Consider the following 21,829-nt stretch of genomic DNA (forward strand, 5'->3'; position numbering starts at 1 on the left):
GCTGAATGGCCTTCTTCTGCTCCAATGTCTTATGATCGAAACGTTTGTGAACTTTATTTGATTTTGTCAGTGTTACCACAGATTGTTCTTACTGTGATAGAGGGGTAGCCAAAGTGTCCAGCAATAGCGACTGCTCATTTATTTCAAAATGTTTTAAATCACCCACTGTTACTGCTAAGCTTTAGGTTTTCCTTGATTTCTATACAACAGCAGGTTCACTACTACCACTTGCTGGTTATTTTTTGCATATGTTCAAAATGAATTACAGCACTTATTCACAGTGGCTAATAAGGGATTTTAAAATGGTTCATCTACCTTACTTGCTGTCTCACTTTCTTTAAAATGGCTCCCACAGACAGTGCTAATTTTCACCCAAATAAATCCTGAGACAAGCAAAGCCTGTGCACAGTAGAGGAAGCACCCATAATTCAAGATCAGCTTCAGTGAAGAAAGGCATAAGTCAAGGACACTACTGGGTGTGGACACAATCGCACCGATGCTATCATGGGGCATGATGTTGCCTACAAATTCTAAGAGTCTGATGGTGCCATTGTGTATAATGATATCTTTTGTATGATGACATATTTGAATAGGCTTAACCTAGAATGCAACCTTAATTAGGGACACTGGCATTAAACTAATGGTAAATTGCTTTGAGCTGAATTCCGGAAGTGAGGCGAGTGTGACTGCCCTTGATGTCAAGGCCACGTTTGACTGAAAGTGGCATCCAGAGCCCTCACAAAGCTGGAATTGATGGGGATCATGGGAAAGCTCTTCACTGTTTGGAGTCATACCTGGCAATAGGAAAATGGTTGTAGTGGTCAGTCATCTAAACTCTAGGACACCTCTGCAGGACTTCCTCAGGGTAGTGTCCTAGGCCCAACCATAGTCAGCTGCTTCATCAATGACCTTCTCTACAATATAAATGGAGACGTTCACCGATGATTGCACAATGTTCAGCACCATTCATGAATCCTCAGATACTGAAGCAGTCCATGTTCAAATGCAACAAGATCTGGATAATATCCAGGCTTGGGACAAGTGGAAAGTAACAATTGTGCCACACAAATGCCAAACAATGGCCATCTCCAATAAGAGACAAGCTAACTACTGCTCCTTGATGTTCCATGGCATTACCATCATTAAATTCCCCTACTATCAATATACTGGGGTTTATCATTGACCGGGGAGAAAGTGAGGTCTGCAGATGCTGGAGATCAAAGTTGAAACTTTATTGCTGGAACAGCACAGCAGGTCAGGCAGCATCCAGGGAACAGGAGATTCGACGTTTCGGGCACAGGCCCTTCTTCAGGAAGAAGGGCCTGTGCCCGAAACGTCGAATCTCCTGTTCCCTGGATGCTGCCTGACCTGCTGTGCTGTTCCAGCAATAAAGTTTCAACTTTATCATTGACCAGAAACTGAACTGGACTTGCCATAAAAATTAAACAGGTAGAAGAAAGGTCAAAGGCTAGGAATACTGTAGTTTGTAGCAACTCCTGGACTTTTCAAAGTCTGTCCATCATCTACAAGGCACAAGTCAGGAGTGTGATGAATAATCTATTGGCCTGGATCAGTGTAGCTCCAACACTCAAGAAACTTGACACCATCCAGGACAAAGCAGCACATTTGATCGGCACCACATCCATAAGCATCCACTCCCTCCACCACCAACATTCAGTAGCAGCAGCATGTACTGCCTGCAAGATACACTGCAGAAATTCCCCAAAGATCCTTTGCACAAGGGCAGCCAGTACACGGAAACATTCCCCTCCGAGCCACTCACCATCCTGACTTGGAAATGTATTGCCGTTCCTTCACTATTTCCGCGGCAAAATCTGGAATTCCCTCATTGATGGTATTGTGGGTCAACTCACAGCACATAGACTCTAACAGTTCAAGAAAGCAGCTCAACCACCACCTTCTCAAGGGCTACTATGGATGGGCAATAAATGCTGGTGAGCCAGTGGTGCCCATGTTCCACAAATGAATAAAACAAAATTGAAATGGTATTCAGCAGGTTGACTTTAAATTAGGATTTAATGTATGTAACAATAGTATAATTCATTTAAAAAGAACGAGCTATTGGAGGTCAATGACATTTTCATAGCACTTTCAATATTGTAAAATGTCCCAAAGTATTTCAAAAGAGCATTTGATCAGATAATAAGCAGACAAAAATCAAGCCAAAGAAGGAGACATTAGAAAATATGGACCAAAGGCTTAGTTAAAAAGCTTTTTGGCTGTCTTTGTTGTCATTGCATCTTTGTGTCAAAGCACAATCTTATTTGTTTCATTTCAATCTCCTTAGACTAAGATCAATGCCAGCCGAACTGTAGGATGATTGTAATGCTTCTTAGGAGCTGAACTGCAGACTGAAAGGTTACATTTTAGCACTAAATATGGGAAACACATGGCAATATCTGGCTGGTGATGTAGGGTAACAGCTGACTGTTGGGTTTGAGCAGCTAATGCTTTGTAAGATTTTTGTCATTTGTGGTTGCATGTTGGCCAGAGTTAATACATGGTTCAGTATTTAGCTTTGTATCTTTTAAGGGGAAATCATCCACTCCTGAAAACCCATTGTCAACATCTGCTGATAATATTAGCATATATACAACATGTGGTGACCATTAGGCTTGTCAGTGAAGCATTCTACAGTTGAATAGCTTATGGAAAGAGAGTATTTCAGTGTCTAACATTGGAATTAAATCCCAATAAGGAATCAACACTATCAGAAGTATAGAGGAAGGGAGAAAATTATTGTTATCTAGTGATCCCTTTTCCTGTTGCATGCCAATAATTATAGTCCTTACTTTGTTAAATTGCCAAGTTTATGAAATTTATAAACACAATGGAAAAATTAATAACTTATCTACCAAACTATTTTGAGATACACTGTGCAGCAATTCAGATTTCTAAAAGTGCAGTTATGATATGCCAATTCTATGCATTTTCTGATGAAGAGTCATAGGACTCATAACATTAACTCTGCTTTCTTAGCACAGATACTACCAGACCTGCTGAGTTTTGCCAGCATTTTCTGATGTTGCTGTGAATGTTCTATTTGTTCCCCAGGATGAGCATTCAAAATATACATTTGTGTTGTGATTAATTTGTTTTTATCTTTCTTTTTGTAACAGTGATGTAAAATTCATTGTCGGAGAGGAGCAGAAAGTGGTGTATGCTCACCGCTGCATCTTAGCGTATCGCTGTGAGGCGTTTAGAACCATGTTTGCCCAGCGAGTTCTGTCACATGATGCCAAAGAAGCCGAAGTTCCATTTGTTCTTTCAGATGTGCAGCCAGATGTCTTCCTGGCTGTGGTTGAGTTTCTCTACACAAACTGTGTGATGCTGAGCCGCGATATAGTGAGTACATTTGTTTCTGGGCTATGTGCAGTATTTTTAACATGAGAAGCCGAATGGTTAAGTGAACCAGCCATTTACGCCTTGTGTAGCATGGTCCAGGCCTTATTTAATGACAATACATGTAACACAGATATCAGATGGACATTCAATGCAGTTTATTTGTCATGGGCTGGGCAGTAAGCTCAGTCTTGACCAGGGTGGTAGCAGGGTTAAGGACAAAATGGGCTTGTGATCACAGTTTAGGGGTTGGGTGGAGACAGTGGTGGGGGTGAACAGAGGGAGCTTGCTGCATTATCTTTATAGGACTCTATGCTGGCTCCAAGAGAATAATTTAAAAGTTACCTTTTCATACCTGTTAATCATACTGCCACTAAGCTAGGAGGAAGCATGCATCAGGTGTGTTCTTGTCTGTTTTTAAATGATAGTCACTTTTCTTGTTGATGGATGCTGATTTTCATGTTAAAAGGAGCTTATTGCCTCATTTAAAAACAAAAGGGCCAGACCAGCAGCAGGCACCTGTGATGGTGGCAATGCAATTGTTGGTTTCCACAGGAAGGTAAGCCTATTGACTCTAATGTGATGTCTTTATCATCCATTAATGTTGATGTTAGCAACTTCAAATCACCTATTAAATATCTTTGGTATCAGTTAAATTTTTGTTGTGGATTAATCCAGAACACCAGCTGGAAACATGTTTTATTTTTAACAGTTGTCTCCCAACAGTGGAACCTTTAGATCCATGTCATGTATTCATCATTAATCTAGAATGTACTGGTGACTAGCATTTTCCCAATTGCCCAGAATTCTGATGTTTAATCCCTGGTAAAATCCAACCTTCCTACAAGTGCATCACTTTTTGTACTCCTGGCTTGAGCTAAAAATACTCCACTAGTGCACGCATATGATTTTCAAAATTCATCAATCACTTGTAATGTTGCAAATGGAGAGGGAAGATCAAGTGTAGTTTTCCAGGAAATTTCATTTGGAGGTCAATAGAGGAGTTTACTCAAACAGTATTTAAAAAGTTACACTACATTATTTCTATATTTCCTTCCAAGATTCCTGTTCACATTTATAATAAAATTTTTCTATGTAAGTTTGTTATGGTGTAAGTACATCATCCCTTTGGCAAGCAGTAAGTGAAGATGATAAGATGTTCTTCATGCATTTTGTGCATAGCTTAAAAGCAACTGAAATTTGGAAAGTGTTAAATCAAAGTTCGTTGGAATTAAAGGGGTTTTCCTGCAGTTCAAGATGAAGAGCTAAGAAACACAAAAATAAAGCAATCACAGTATGGCCAGTTTCTGTAGACAAGTTAACAGTTTCAATTATTGTTGTGGACATGTGGATATAGTGGAAAGAGTAGAACGGAAATGCACACAAATGTAAAATTTCCCTTGCATTTTAAACACATATTTCTATAGAATATTGTAGACAGAGCTGGTTGATCGAACAAAACTTTTCTGTTTTTGGAAGTAGTGAGGTCTATGAATCAAAATAATGCTCATAGTTCCTTTCCAAATTTCATTTAATGCTGTGATTTAATTCCAAGTGCCATAGTTATAACTGAAAATTAAAATATTGTAACAAAGAGAGGAATAACCAATAACAATAATATTTCCAATTGAGGCACTTAGTTTTCACTGTTTGTAATCCCTGTTCCAGGGCTTTTTTTTTTGGATCAATTTCTGAGTCTTTATATGACATTGGAACTTTAGCTCAGATCATCAGGAGAGCTATATTTAACAGTCAAATCATTAACTCAGAGCATTTGGTTTGCAACATCCTACCCAACATTGTACTGTGAAAGATTCCATATTTATCAGTTTAAAAAACAAAATATTCTTATTGTTTGATAAACAGGTGATGCTCAGCATTTAACATGTTGCAACTTGTTTTATTTCCAATGTGCCACAGGATGTCTGTAGGATTCACACTGTACTGAAGAGAGTTATAGAGTCATAGAGATGTACAGCATGGAAACAGACCCTTCTCTTCAACCTGTCCATGCCGACCAGATATCCCAAACCAATAGTGACATCTCACCTGCCAGCACCCGGCCCATATCCCTCCAAACCCTTCCTATTCATTTACCCATCCAAATGCCTCTTAAATGTTGCAATTGTACCAGCCTCCACCACTTCTTCTGGCAGCTCATTCCATACACGTACCACCCTCTGTATGGAAAAGTTGCCCCTTAGGTCTCTTTTATATCTTTCTCCTCTCACTTAAACCTATGCCCTCTAATTCTGCACTCCCCGACCCCAGGGAAAAGACTTTGCCTATTTACCCTATCCATGCCCCTTATAATTTTGTAAACCTCTATAAGGTCACCCCTCAGCCTTCGACGCTGCAGGTGTCTTCCAAATCAGAAATTCTAGCTTCAAAACTTTAATTTTGTACTCCTACAGAAATACTTTGTTAGTGTAATAGATATTTTTCTGTTGATTTTGAGATCAGGATGTCTTCTTGCTCGAAGCATTGAACAGACTGAGAAAGTTGGAACTCCTTCAGCATTTACAACAGAGGAGAGAACATCTAATGTGATATCACTCCACACAGATTGCGCCCCAGAGGGAAGAAAATCAGTATAGAGTTTGCTGCATTATCCATTTTCATGGTTGTGATTTGTAGCCATTTGTTTTGTTCATGTCCTTCCCTCTTCTAAAGATGATGATTCAACTGGGAAAGATTTTATGAGCACTGGCATCCCCTGGAAACTTTGCTTGTGTGGCCACTCTTCACCTGTATATTTAAACATTGAGATGGTTTGTCTGTAATGACATTATAATCAAGCCTCATATCATCCACACCTAATATCTGTTCCAGCATACTGTAAAGCAGGGAGAGATATGTAGTCAAGGAATAACATTTATGTGGCATGTTATTCCTTTCCCTGCACTAACTGTTTCATTACACAGTACAGGAGATGAATCTGAGACCATCTCATTTGTGTAGTTCAATTACATGCTGACTTTACCACCTGAGCTATCTAGGTTAGAAAGATGCTAGAAAACTATGTTCTTACATTTGCTCAGATTTTGAAAGGTAACTCTAACAAGAAAATATGAATTAAAAATCACACAACACCAAGTTATAGTCCAACAGATTTATTTGGAAATACAAGCTTTTGGAATGTTGCTCCAAAATAGAATGCCATTGGGACAGGATCATAGGACACAGAGTTTATAGTAAAAGATCAAAGTGTAGTACAACTGATGCGATGTATTAAACAAACCTAGATTGTTGTTAAGTCTTTAATCACTTAGACATGTTGCAGGTTTCGATTCATTAAAATGCAAATCCCATGAACATTTTTCTAGTCACATTCCCGAGATAACTTAAGGTTTTATATTAAAAATAGTGACATCTCAGCTCAGACAATGCATTAATGGTATGAGGTTAGAGTCTGTCTGTATTCCAACCTTGAGTCAGACTGGTTCTGTTTCCAAAGTAGGCATTTATAAAATGTCACATGGACTGACTGACTACAGATTGTGTGCTTTTTGCACAATATAGAATGTATCTGTAAATACAAATCTGCAAATTCAAATTCACCCCCATAGACTTATGTGTGTGTGTGTGCCTGTGTGTGAGGGACCAAGTTTGCATGCCAATATGCCAATATTTTCATGCACAAGTTTGAACAAGACTTCTTTGATGCATAGACCTTCAACCAATCTATACACCAAATATATTGATGACATTTTCTTCCTCTGGACTCATGCAAGGAGTCACTGAAACAACTATACAGTCATATCATTAACAAGTTTCATCCCACTATCAGACTGGCCATGGACTAATCTTTAGAATCAGTCTCATTCTTGTACACACGCATCTCCATCAAGGACGGACACCTCAGTACATCACTCTACCACAGGCCCATGGATAACCTCATTGTGCTTCACTTCTCCAGCTTCCATCCTAACATATTAAAACAGCCATCCCCTACGGACAAGCCCTACATATACACAGGATCTGTTCAGATGAAGAGGAATGTGACGGACATCTGAAGGTGCTGAAGGATGCTGTGATAAGAACAGGGTATGATGCTCAACTCATCAATTGCCAGTTCTGATGTGCCACAGTGAGAAACCGTAATGACTCGTCAGGAGACAGACAAGGGATATGACCAATAGGGTGCCATTCATTGTCCAGTACTTCCCGGGAGCGGTGAAAGTGTGCCATGTTCTTTGTAGCCTGCAACACATTATCAATGAGGATGAGCACCTCGCCAAGACCTTCCCTACACCTCCATTTCTCACCTTTAAACAACCGCTAAACCTTAAATAGACCATTGCTCGCAGCAATCTGTTCAGCCTTCAGGACAGCACCAACCACAACACCATTCAACCCTGTCATGGCAACCATGCAAGACGTGCCAGTTTGTCGACATTGATACCACTATTACACGCAGGGACAGCACCCACCACGTGCGTGGCAGGTACCCATGTGACTTGGCCAGCGTTGTCTATCCCATACGCTGTAGGCAAGGATGCCCCGAGCCATGGTACATTGGCAAGACCAAGCAGACGCTACCACAATGGATAAATGGACACCACACAACAATCGCCAGACAGGGATGTACCTTCCCAGTTGGGGAACACTTAAGCGGTCAGTGACTTGCTGCCTCAAATCTTCGGGTGACCGTCCTCCAAGGCGGACTTCGGAATACAAAACAACACAGAGTTGCCGTGCAGAGGCTGATAGCCAAGTTCGGCACCCATAAGGATGGCCTCAACCTGAATTTTGGTTCATGTCACACTACAGGTGACCCCACTACACTATATACACACACGCTCTTATACGTGATCCCACTCACATGCTCATGCAGACCCTCATTTATACACACGTTCTCTCTCAGACACACACACTCACACTCTCTCTCAACCCTCTCACAGGCATGTACTCCACCACACTTGTGTACACATGCACACACACCCTCTCACTCCCTCTTCCACACACGCGCACACAAATATAAGTCGATGGGGTGAATTTGTATTTGCAGATACATTCTATTTTGTTCAAAAAGCACACAATCAGTAGTCAGTCAGTCCATGTGACATTTTATAAATTGCTACTTTGGGAATAGAACCAGTCTGATTCAAGGTTGGAGTACAGACAGATTCTAACCTCACACCTTTAATGCATTGTCTGAGCTGAGATGTCACCTTTTTTTTTAAAATCTTAAGTTATCTCGGGAATGTGACTTGAAAGAAGTTAATGGCGTTTATGTATTAATGAATGGAAACCTGCAACCAATTCTCAGTGATTAAAGACTTAACAGCAATCTAGGTTTGTTCAATACATTGCATCAGTTGTGTGACACTATGATCTTGCGTTATAAATTCTGCGTCCTATGATCCTGCCCCACTAGCTACCTGACAAAGGAGCAGTGTTCCAAAAGCTTGTACTTCCAAATAAACCTGTTGGACTATAACATGGTGTTATGTTATTTTTAACTTTGTCCACCCCAGTCCAAAACCAGCACCCTCACACCAAGGAAACATGAGTGATGCACACCAAAGTGGCTAATTCATTTTCTACATTCCTTATCAAAACGCTTACACAGAGATGGAAGATGGTGTGTAATTGATGAATATTTCATTACTGCAGGTATAAATATCTATTCAAGATCAGCAACTAAATTTGCAGGAGAATATTATACCATTGGAGTGATGGTATATGAAATGATAGGGAACCACATCTGACCAATCCAGTGAAAGTTACACAGGTTTTTCAATTTGCATTGTTGTAAAAAGTCTAGATACATTTTAAAAACATTTCTTCCATTTTTTTTGAATATTTTCTACCTCATTGGGTTCTCCACCCTGTTGCTATCCACCAGTCTTAAGCTTTTTCATGAGCACTTATGAGGAGGCATTTTGGTAAAATGATTTGCCTTTTGATATTCAGAGAAACTTATGTTTTCCCTATAGTCTTTGTAATAACATATTTTTAATAAAAAATCCATTGAATCATTCAAAAAAAATTATTCCAAAATCATTACAGCCAAATGGAGCATATTTTAGGCCACTTTTGGAATACTATGTGCAGTTCTGGTCTCCCTGCTATAGTAAGGATATTGTAAAACTTGAAAGGGTTCAGAAAAGATTTAGAAGGATGTTGCCAGGATTGAAAGGTTTGAGCTATAGGGAGCGGCTGAAGAGGCTGTTTTCACTAGAGGGTCGGAGGCTGAGGGGTGACCTTATAGAGATTTATAAATTCATGAGCGACATGGATAGGGTAAATAGACATGTCCTGTACCCGGGGGTGAGGGAGTCCAGAACTACGGGGCATAGGTTCAGGGTGAGAGAGGAAAGATTTAAAAGGGACCTAAGGGTCAACCTTTTCATGCAGAGGGTGGCACATATATGGATTGAGCTGCCAGAGGAAGTGGTGGAGGCTAGTACAATTATGATATTTTAAAGACATCTGGATTGGGTAATGAACAGGAAGGATTTAGAGGGACATGGACCAAGTACTGGCAAATGGGACTAGATTAATTTAGGATATCTGGTCAGCACGGATGAGTTCTCATGCTGTACATTTCTATGACTCAATGTGATCATTATGTATTTTCAGAAAGTATTCTTTTCAGTATCAGTTGAGCATCTTTGTACCCTTTAGCAGGGTGAATACATTTTTTGTTTTGAGATGTTCCTGTGTAGTCTGCCAACGCTGATGCTATTCCTGCCAGTGATGTGGAGTGAATATCCTTCAAAGGAATTTGTATGGATGTTTCATTCTCAGCAGTGGAACCCAAAACCTCACATGGAAACTGGCAGAAACGTGTTGAAAATGAGTAACACTGATATATGTGCACATCATACTTGCTTCAAGATTAAAGCATCCCTTAAATTGAATAGGTGAATAGTAATCCATGATCACGATTAAACCCATGCATTCGCTTATTTGAGCCTTTTGATGTCTTTCCCTTTTTTTTCAGGCTCTGGATGTACTTACATCAGCAGTGGAATATGGCCTGGATGAGCTTCAAAGGGTAAGACTTTTGATTAAAATATCAGGTTGACAAGATCAGAAGGATAACATTGCTTGTTGTGGTGGGTATGTAGAAACATAAAATATGTAGTTGACTTAACACTGGGATGGGCAGTGATTCATAAATTCTTTCACAATGCAACTTCCTAATTTTGTAATACTGCCTGCTGTGATTCATACTTGATTATGAAATTTGCAGTGAATTGGAGAAGGAGAAACACTCCAGTTTACGTTGTATTTGTAATCCGATTATTTTGGAGCCTTCTGATAATACATGCATATATACAAGATAATTTTTATCATTCTTTACATACCTTTCAGTGGATCATTTTAAATATAAATTTTCCTTCCATCAGAGAATTGTCCTTTGTCTTTCGCTGTTTGTTGCACTCTGATTCAGTTCATCAATGTATGAGGGGAGCTCTAACAAGTGACCGAGTTTATTTTGCTTTAAACCTTTCAAGTAGATGAATTTATGAGTTGAGAAAAAAGATGCTGTTATTATTTGAGAGGAAGTTGTATTGATTTTAGACCTATGAGTAGCATAGAGTAGGAAATGTCTTCATCTGACAATGACAATGTAAATTTTGGATATAGAATTAAATGAAAACCCTGCTGAAGTGAATCACCATGGTTTTGTGTCATAGGTTACAGCAACATTGCAAGGCTACTGGGATTTCTCCTCAATTAGCTATGCTAATAGTTCTAATTACACATTCCCATCTTGTTCAAATAAATGTTAATTCCCCTAGCTAACAAGAATCTATCTTCCTCTGGCTTATATACATCCAGTGGCCCTGCCTCCTACAATTTCTGTAGCAATAAGTTCCAAAGTCGCATAACTCGCTGGAATCAAGATTTCTCCTCATTGCGTCTTAAAGGGACAAGCCTTAGTTTTCACTAATTTTTGCTGATCCACAGAAGAAAACATCCTTTTCATGTCTGTCTTGTCAAGAACATTCAGGATCTTATCCACTCCAGAGCTGGAAATGTGTTGCTGGAAAAGCGCAGCAGGTCAGGCAGCATCCAGGGAACAGGAGAATCGACGTTTCGGGCATAAGCCCTTCTTCAGGAATTTTGTACCATATGATTCACACTAATTAGGAACAAAGTTTAACCAATTTAACATGCAACAGTATTTAGAAAATTCGGGCTTATGCCCGAAACGTCGATTCTCCTGTTCCCTGGATGCTGCCTGACCTGCTGCGCTTTTCCAGCAACACATTTCCAGCTCTGATCTCCAGCATCTGCAGACCTCACTTTTTCCTCTTATCCACTCCAGTCAAGACTAAAGCCCTGAAATAATGCACACTACAGGCACTTTAATGATTTCATTGGCATGTATGCAGAAGTTACAGTAGGAATTGGTAAAATGGTCTACCAATCTGTATTGCTATTTACAGCCTTCATGGTCAGCAGTAGAATGATGATCAGTCCAGCACAGTGGTACCTTCTTGGGGCTATCTTTCCAACAATATTGAAGGGCTGATGCCTAGGGCAGCTCTTATACTTTGGAAAGTGCCATAGTGTAAATTATCTTTTTCTTAATTCCTTTATAGGATGTGGATATTGATGTTCAGGCCAGCATTTATTGCTCATCCTTAATCACATCCCTATCCTTGAAGTTGGTGTGCTTCTTCTGAAGTGTACTGGGAAGCACACACACAGGGTAGTTTGCCTGAACTCCAAAGCTTTGGTGTCACAGTTGTAATTCCACCACTTCCTATCATTTATTTTGATTTGGATAGCTAACAGTGCAATTTTGTCTTTGGTGGCCCATTTTGTCATGCATAGTCATTGTGGAAGAGCTTGAGATTAAATTTTGTATGTTACACCAGTAGTGGAGAATCTATCCAATTTATCCCCTATGGAGTTTGGTAGTTTTGAACATGGATGATTTTATCACAAAGAGCTTTCATGGTAGACACTATAACATAATTTAAAAGGGATGTAGATAAAAGGTGTGGAGAAAGTGCAGGGAATTTTCTAAATACTGTTGCATGTTAAATTGGTTAAACTTTGTTCCTAATTAGTGTGAATCATATGGTACAAAATTCATTACTTCTAAGTGAAAATGTTATCTTTGTGATATGATTCAGGCTAGTTTCCAACCTCAAAGGAAATATATTTTTCATTTCAATACCATGCATCCTGAATATGTGTTTCAGTGATATTTGAGACAGTGGTAAAGGAACTATTGAACTTTGACAGAGCTTCTCAAATGGGTTTATTGTCAAAAAAAACATTTGTAGTTACATGGGTACATAACCTTGGCAAAAATGAGTTGCAAGAGCTGTTTGCATGAAGATAACTGATAATTATGAGTCCTATACATGTAGTGGAAATGCTGCCAATCTACTTTTAGCTTTTGAACTCTTGGTACAACCCAAATTCCTTTTTATTTCACTTGTAATTTTGATGAAACTATGCCTCACCCTTTCCCTGATATTAAAACCCCCCCTTACCCCCGCCTTCAGCTATAATGATTACCTTTACTTTTCCATTTTATTTTTGTCTTGAAGCAATTGCATGCTTGCTGGGGGAACTCTTCATCAGGCACTGCTTACCCTACAATCCTTCTTTAAGTGACCGTTCTTCACCTGAAAACCTAGATATTGTCAGTTGTCATTTGCTGATAAGTGACATTGCAACTGAGCTGGAGCATCTTCCACGCATGCACTTCCATCAAAAATCCATTTATGCCAAAAGCAAGTCTTTCCCCTTCTTAAGGGGCATTGACATTTGTTGCCTGACTGACTAAAATCTACTGATTTAGCACTGTGACGATGCTGTTGATTTAACAAGGTGATGCTGATCTTGGCTTTGTTTCAGAGAGGTCATAAATGCAGTGATTCCGAAAAATCTAGGTGCAGGGTTTTAGGGCCAGTTTGATTATAGCTAATAGATGCTGCCTCAGTCAAAAAGCTTTCAAGTTTTAAAGAAAAACACTTATACAATGAGAGGGGGTGGCCAGTTCTCCCAGCTCAGCTTTTCTTTGGTTTGGTATGGCTTTTTTTAGCAATCTGGCTGTTCAATCAGTTTTGAGGCTGTTGGTCCAAGAAACAGCTACATTGGCAGATTGTGTTCCATGCTGAATCTCGCTCGCTCGCTCTCGCTTTCTCACTCTCTCTCGCTCTCTCTCTCTCTCATGTGCTTTCTCTCTCTCTCTCTCTCTCACGTGCTCTCTCTCATGCTCTCTCTTTCTCCAGAACCACATTGCTGTAGTCACATGTACAGCAGAGTAGGTAAGGATGGCAGTTTCCTTCCCTAAACGACATTAATGCACCATAGGCTTTTCGTCAAAATCAACAATGGCTTCACGGTCGTTATTAGACTTCTAATTTCAGATATTTATTGAATTCAAATTCCGCCATTTGCCATTGCAGGATTCAAACCAGGACCCCTGAATGTTACCAGGATCTCTGCATTAATAGTCTAGTGATAACACCACTAGGCCGTCACCTCCTCATCTGCAATTTTAAATTTTATTAAATCCTTTATCATGGATTTTAATATTTTCCCAATATCAATGTCGGGCAAACCTATCTCTACATCTCTGTTCTTTTCTCTTTTTATAAGTAATAGTTATATTAGCTACCCTTCAAATCATAGGAATTCTTCCAGAGTGTATAGAATCTTGAATTATAACCATCAATGCACCCACTATTTCTAGGGCTACTTCCTTAAGTCTTTGGGCTGTAGATTTTCACTCCATGGTGATTTGTCAGCTTTTAATCTCATCAATTTCCCAAACACCGTTCCCCTACTATGTATGATCTCCTTCAGCTTCCCTGTCTCACTAGAACCTGTGTTCCCCAACAATTTGGGACATTATTTGTGTCCTCTATTGTGAAGGCAGAAACATAATATGTGTATAAATAGGTTGCCATTTTTATGTTCCCCATTATAACTTACCCAGTTTCTGACTATAAGGGACCTACTCTTTTTTCCACTAATCTTTTTCTCTGCTCATATCTATAGAAGCTTTTGCAATCAGTTTGTATGTTCCTTGAAAGCTTACTCGCACTGTATTTTCCCCTCTTAATCAATACCTTTGTCCTGTGCTCCCAAACCTCAGGTCTGCTGCTTTTTCTTTTGGGGAAGTTTGTATGTCCTTTGCTCCCTAGTTTCTCTTGTTAGCGACAGTCGCGTCACCTCCCTTATTTAAAGTTAAAAATCACACAACACCAGGTTATAGTCCAACAGGTTTAATTGGAAGACACTAGCTTTCGGAGCGACGCTCCTTCATAAGGTGATAATGGAGGGCTCAATCCTAACACAGAATTTATAGTGAATTTACAGTGTGATGTAACTGAAATTATACATTGAAAAATTGCTTGCCTGTTAAGCCTGTTTAAGCAGTGTTTACATCACACTGTAAATTCTTGCTATAAATTCTGTGTTAGGATTGAGCCCTCCATTATTACCTGATGAAGGAGCGTCGCTCCGAAAGCTAGTGTGCTTCCAATTAAACCTGTTGGACTATAACCTGGTGTTGTGTGATTTTTAACTTTGTACACCCCAGTCCAACACCGGCATCTCCAAATCATTCCTTATTTAACATTGTTTTCCTGTGAGGAGTGTGAGGATTGTAGGAGCCTGTTATTGATATGTGTGGGTGGCTGACTTAATCTCAATAATGTGCATGGCATTGTTGCTTGCTGGTTATGGACTTGATTAGCTGTATGTTCTCACACAGCAGATTCTGGAGAGTTTCAACAGTATGCCTATGCTTCACACTGAGTCATATGCACAGGGTTTGTCAGCAAAGGCAGTTTTCCTGTCTCCAAGTCTTTCTGGAAACTGGTCTCCGTATATGAGATCTATGTCAGGACTTGCATGTGGCAGTTGCAGCATGTGCAAAAGCCTGAACTGTATATATATAAAAGACTGGTTCCCATTTAACAAGATTGATTGTTATACCCTCAAAGAACTTGAGCAAATTTGTCAAACATGGTTGGTGGGATCATTGATGAGCAGAATGTGAGCATAATGAATGATTAATATAAAGAATATTAATTGCTATGGTGATTAAGGAATAAATCCTGAATATTACACACAGTCAAATCCAAGACAAGAAGCTTAGAACTAGTTCTAAGAACTACAGAATTGTTGGTGTGGAAGAAGGCCATTTGGCCCATCATGTCTGCTCCAGCTCTCTGAATGACCATCATGACAAACAATTTTCATTCAAGTTTCCATTTCTCAATTGAATTATGCTTTTGGCTTCAGCATGTAGGATCTCTGATTCAAACTAAATTTAAAGACAAAGATCCTGAGAACAAAGTCTTTGACAAACTGATGGGACTGAAGGCAAACAAGTTGCCAGGACCTGATGGCCTGTTTCCAGGGGTTTTAAAGGAAGTGGTCACAGACATTATGGAGGCATTGGCCCAAATATTTTAGCACTGAATTCTGGGAGGTTTCCAGAACTGCTAATCTGATGCTCCTGCTCAAGAAGAGGAGGAGACAAAAAGCAGGAAACTATTGGTCAATTAGCTAAACATCTGTGGTTGGGAAAATGCTCGAGTCCATCATTAAGGAAGAAATAGAAACACTTAATGGATGCAAGCAGAGTCAATATGATTTTGTGAAATGGAAATTATGTTTGACATATTGCTCAAGTTCATTGAGGGTATAGCAATGAATCTTGTTAAATAGGAACCAGTTTTTGATTTGATATAGTTCATTTGGATTTCCAGAATGCATTTAATAAGGTTCGACATAAAAGGTTGTTGGACAAGGTAGGACCTCATGGTATTGGGGATGATATATTAATTAAGACTGAGGATTGATTAACACACAGAAGACTGAAATTCAGGATTAATTGGTCGTTTTCAGGTTGGAAAGATGTAACTAATGGAATGCCACAACAATCAGAACTAGAGCTTCACTTTTTTTTTACAGATTAGTGACTTTGAGGAGGGGGCAGAGTGTAATGTATCTAAATTCGCTGATGATGCAAAATTAGTTGGGAGGGCATTTTGTGGAGAGGTAGATAGCTTGGGGAGGTAGATAGCTTGATCTTGGCAGGTGGACTTTAATGTAGGAAAATCTGTAGTCATGCACTTTGGTAGGAAGAATCAAAATGTGGACTATATTTAAATGGAGAGAGACTCTAGGAAAATTTCATTGTCTATTGTTCCTGTGCATGGAACTCAGAAAGTTAGCAAGTAGGTATAGCAAGTAATTAAGTAGGCAGATTGAATTTTGACCATTATTGCTAAACACTTGCAATTTAAATACTGGGAAGTTTTGTTACAATTGTATGGACTGTTGGTGAGGTCGATCCTGGAGCATTGTGTATAGTTTTAGTCCCTGTATTTAAGAAAGGATATACTAGCAATGGCAAGTGTTCTGAAAAGCTTTACTGGGCTGATTCCTGAGATGAGGAGGTTGACATATCAAGCATGGCTAAACAGATTAGGCCTCTATTCATTAGAGTTTAGAAGAATGAGGGGCAATCTTACTGAAGTGTACAAGATTCTGAGGCGGTTTGACAGGGTATGTGTTGAGAAAGTGTTTCCACTAATGGAGGAATGGCTGGTAGTTTCTGGTAAGGTGGGACTTAATAGTCAAGGCCTGTGATAGGCTGGGTCTCTGCTCTTATTAAACTGATTGGCTTGAGATCCAGAGACCTTTCTGTGTGGAGGTGGAATTGAGTCAATGAACATGCCTGTCACTACATTTAACTTTCAGATCAGAGGCTAACCAACTAACAATTTTCATTCAAGTTTCCATTTCTCAATTGAATTATGCTTTTGGCTTCAGCATGTAGGATCTCTGATTCAAACTAAACTTAAAGACAACGATCCTGAGAACAAAGTCTTTGACAAACTGATGGGACTGAAGGCAAACAAGTTGCTAGGACCTGCTGGCCTGTTTCCAGCATGCATTTGTAAATATGTCTAACTGGCTGCGATCACTAATGATTAAACTCAATGAAGTGTTTGTCAATATTATTTATCTTTGCAGAGATTTGGTGACTTGAAATATGAAGCTTGTCTATGTTGTGTGCTTCTTGCAGGCCTGAACCTGCCTCCTGAACATATTCCAGCAGTTCACATAAGTCCAGGGTATCGTGACCTGAAGGCTTTTAAGAAGTGATTACATCGAGCATCCCTCATGTCAGCCAGGATGTCTTCATAAAAAATCAAGAGACATCTTTCATTAGATGGTTGTCTGTTCAAAACAAGTGAATATATGTTATCGGAAAGTGTTTTGAGTGAAGAACACACATATTGAGCTTGCCGCAATGAAGGTTGTGGCATATGTTGGAAATATTTCAAATGTAAACTGTTAATGCAGGATTTGAATATACACTGGTAAGAATGCAATGGTTGGTTGGCCTCCGATCTGAAAATTAAACGTGGCGACAGGCATTTTCAGTGACTCAATTTCTCCACACAGAAAAATTGCTAGATCACAAAATTGTAATTATTATCTCTTTCCACTCATTGCACTCTGCTACAGATTGCAAACTTTATTCATTTTGCTATGTCATTTGGTGTGACAGACTGCTTTGCTTCAAAATTGGGAGTTACTGTAGTTGGAAATTTGCTGTTTTATTTTACATGGCTTCCTATAGCACTGCAATGCTGCTAGTATTGGTGCTGACTGCCACTTTACAGCCACAGACTGGTTGACTGGATCTGGCGATGTGTCCATATATCACACCAGTGACCTTAGTATATCATGCACAGTTTGAAAGTTCACAGCAATTAATATGCTATCTATTTTACTCTTAATTTAAAGAGGAGCTTTTTTTTGGCTCTCACCAGTGAATTTTTAAAACAGGTCTATTTTAAAGGTCTTTGAGTTTCGCTAGTGGAGTGTCCAGATTGGGATTGGGTTAGTATGTCAAATATAACTCTACTTACATATTCATGGCCAAGAGACAGTGGGAGAAAAAGGCAAACTAGCAGGAATTTAGCATAGTCCTAATTGACCTGGTGATGCCTTAGGGCAGCATGATCTAATGGGAAGCATATTCATGGGAAACATTCCATTATGGAAAGCTTTCAGAGGATATTTTCTCACCAACATAAGAGGATTTCTGAAGTAATCATTACACCCTTTAAACAATTGGCAACAGCTGGGTTTTATTTTAAAATTAGTCACCATTAGACATTTGCTGATGTGCCCTAGATCAAAACTAAGAGTCAATAGGTCAAACTTTCATCTTTCTACACTATGTGTATGCGCATGTGATACTTCACTGCAGATGTACATCTTTTATCCCTTTTCTTTCCCTTCTGAGGTGCACTTCCCTCCTTGAATCATGTATATTTTGTGCTTGAGAAGTTGGACTGAACTGTATTCTCCAACCCAATGGTGAAGCTCATAGCTTCTCACAGGTGAAAGAAAAAGAAGAACTCATATTGATGTAATGTCTTTCCTGATAACAGGTAGTCCCAAAGCCAACCTTTGATATGAAGCTGCTAATGTAGTGTCAAAAAGTACAGCAGCCGGTTCACTCACATCAAAATCTTCCACAAGCAGGAATGAGATAAATGGCTATGTGATTCATGGCAGAGTGGTTGAGAAATAAATGACTCCAACATTATGAGAATTCTCTGATCTTCTTATAATGCTATGGGCTCTTTCGTATCCACTTCAGAGAACAGAGTTTTACTTTATTGTCTTCCCATCCAAAATATCTCATCTCCAATAAGTTCAGTAGTCCAGTCTGAGCTTTTGGAGTGGAGCTTGAACTTATGACCTACTGACTCAGAGGCATTAATACACCACTGAGCCAAAGCTGACATGAAGGCAGATTAATCATAAACACTTTGTGCTTTTATATTACTCAGTTTGCACTCAGCAGAGCTCTGTTTAACATCTTCATACACTGTGTGCCGGAAGTTAAATACTCTCTTTATTGGAGCTTCTGTTCATATCTCTTTATTATTTTGTATTGTGCACCAGTGCTGCACAAATCTTTTCTTGATGAGAATTCTGATGTTGGACAGATATATATTATTACTAAAATTTATATTATAAAGAAACTAACCTGCTAAAAGATTTTAAGCAAAGAAATATTTTCTCTGCATGTCTCCATTTTCAGATCCTTGCTTACCTCCTCTTGTTGTTTTACTTCCCATTTTTACTTTCATGAAGCTATTGTCCTTTCCTTATGATATGGATCTGTAAATTTTGTGAAGACATCTTGTTTCATTTACAATTTTTCACGTTAGTTGTGTTCACCTCTTTTGCTGTCATCATGATACTTTACTCCACATTGGAATATAGCTCCACAACTGACAGCTTTTCGAGCTCAGGTGGTAATTATGAATGTGTGAATTTGAGGACGGGGCAAGAATGTCTTGCTGCAACAGTACAAGGCCATGATGAGATCACTCCTGGAGCAGTTTTAGTCTTCTTATCTGAGGAAGGATGTTCTGGCTATGGAGGGAGTGCAACATAAGTTTACCAGGCTGATGTCGGGGATGGCAGGATTAACATATGATAAATGACTGGATAAGTTAGGACTACATTCACTGGAATTTAGAAGATTGGTGGGGGTTAGGGATTTCATAGAAACCTATAAAATTCTAATGGGTTTAGACATGATAAATGGAGAACGGATGAACCCAATGACTGGGGATTCCAGAAGCAAGGGTCATGGTTTAAGAACATAGAACATAGAACATAGAACAATACAGCACAGAACAGGCCCTTCGGCCCACGATGTTGTGCCGAACTTCTAACCTAGATTAAGTACCCATCCATGTACCTATCCAAATGCCGCTTAAAGGTCGCCAATGATTCCGACTCTACCACACCCACGGGCAGCGCATTCCATGCCCCCACCACTCTCTGGGTAAAGAACCCACCCCTGACATCTCCCCTATACCTTCCACCCTTCACCTTAAATTTATGTCCCCTTGTAACACTCTGTTGTACCCGGGGAAAAAGTTTCTGACTGTCTACTCTATCTATTCCTCTGATCATCTTATAAACCTCTATCAAGTCACCCCTCATCCTTCGCCGTTCCAACGAGAAAAGGCCGAGAACTCTCAACCTATCCTCGTACGACTTCCTCTCCATTCCAGGCAACATCCTGGTAAATCTTCTCTGCACCCTCTCCAAAGCTTCCACATCTTTCCTAAAGTGAGGCGACCAGAACTGCACACAGTACTCCAACTGTGGCCTAACCAAAGTCCTGTACAGCTGCAACATCACTTCACGACTCTTGAATTCAATCCCTCTGCTAATGAACGATAATACTCCATAGGCCTTCTTACAAACTCTATCCACCTGAGTGGCAACCTTCAAAGATCTATGTACATAGACCCCAAGATCCCTCTGTTCCTCCACCTGACTAAGAACCCTACCATTAACCCTGTATTCCGCATTCTTATTTGTTCTTCCAAAATGGACAACCTCACACTTGGCAGGGTTGAACTCCATCTGCCACTCCTCAGCCCAGCTCTGCATCATATCTAAGTCCCTCTGCAGCCGACAACAGCCCTCCTCACTGTCCACAACTCCCCCTATCTTCGTATCATCTGCAAATTTACTGACCCACCCTTCGACTCCCTCATCTAAGTCATTAATAAAAATTACAAACAGCAGAGGACCCAGAACTGATCCCTGCTGAACTCCACTTGTAACTGGGCTCCAGGCTGAATATTTACCATCTACCACCACTCTCTGCCTTCGACCGGTTAGCCAGTTTTCTATCCAATTGGCCAAATTTCCCTCTATCCCATGCCTCCTGACTTTCCGCATAAGCCTACCATGAGGAACCTTATCAAATGCCTTACTAAAATCCATGTACACTACATCCACTGCTCTTCCCTCATCCACATGCTTGGTCACCTCCTCGAAGAATTCAATAAGACTTGTAAGGCAAGACCTACCCTTCACAAATCCGTGCTGGCTGTCCCTAATCAAGCAGTGTCCTTCCAGATACTCATAAATCCTATCCCTCAGTACCCTTTCCATTACTTTGCCTACCACAGAAGTAAGACTAACAGGCCTGTAATTCCCGGGGTTATCCCTATTCCCTTTTTTGAACAGGGGCAAAACATTCGCTACTCTCCAGTCCCCTGGTACCACCCCCGTTGCCAGTGAAGACGAGAAGATCATTGCCAACGGTACTGCAATTTCCTCTCTTGCTTCCCACATAATCCTAGGATATATCCCGTCAGGCCCGGGGGACTTGTCTATCCTCAAGTTGTTCAAAATGTCCAACACATCTTCCTTCCTAACAGGTATCTCTTCTAGCTTGCCAGTCCATTTCACACTCTCCTCTTCTACAATACGGTCCCTCTCGTTCGTAAATACTGAAGAGAAGTACTTGTTCAAGACCTCTCCTATCTCTTCCGACTCAATACACAGTCTCCCACTACTGTCCTTGATCGGACCTACCCTCGTTCTCGTCATTCTCAGGTTTCTCACATACGCATAAAATGCCTTGGGGTTATCCTTGATCCTATCCGCCAACGATTTTTCA

The 21,829-nt window shown here is 39.9% G+C and overlaps 1 protein-coding gene across 4 annotated transcripts in view; it reads left to right on the plus strand.

The window, feature by feature from the left end:
* The window catches only part of LOC122554273 (BTB/POZ domain-containing protein 19-like), a 159,125-nt gene that overhangs the window by 7,630 nt on the left and 129,666 nt on the right, over positions 1-21,829 (plus strand). For all 4 annotated transcript variants that reach the window (XR_006312954.2, XM_043699030.2, XM_087990533.1 and 1 more), the window contains exons 2-3: positions 3,141-3,366; positions 10,316-10,369. Coding sequence is in view for 3 of the 4 variants with exons in the window: in XM_043699030.2 (XP_043554965.2) it covers positions 3,141-3,366; positions 10,316-10,369 (280 nt within the window). In the remaining variant the exon portion in view is untranslated. The remainder of the gene's footprint in view (positions 1-3,140; positions 3,367-10,315; positions 10,370-21,829) is intronic.

This window comes from Chiloscyllium plagiosum, unplaced genomic scaffold, assembly GCF_037043375.1.
Source record: "Chiloscyllium plagiosum isolate Xiang-an unplaced genomic scaffold, Cpla_swu_hap1 HiC_scaffold_9, whole genome shotgun sequence".
Lineage (NCBI taxonomy): Eukaryota > Metazoa > Chordata > Chondrichthyes > Orectolobiformes > Hemiscylliidae > Chiloscyllium > Chiloscyllium plagiosum.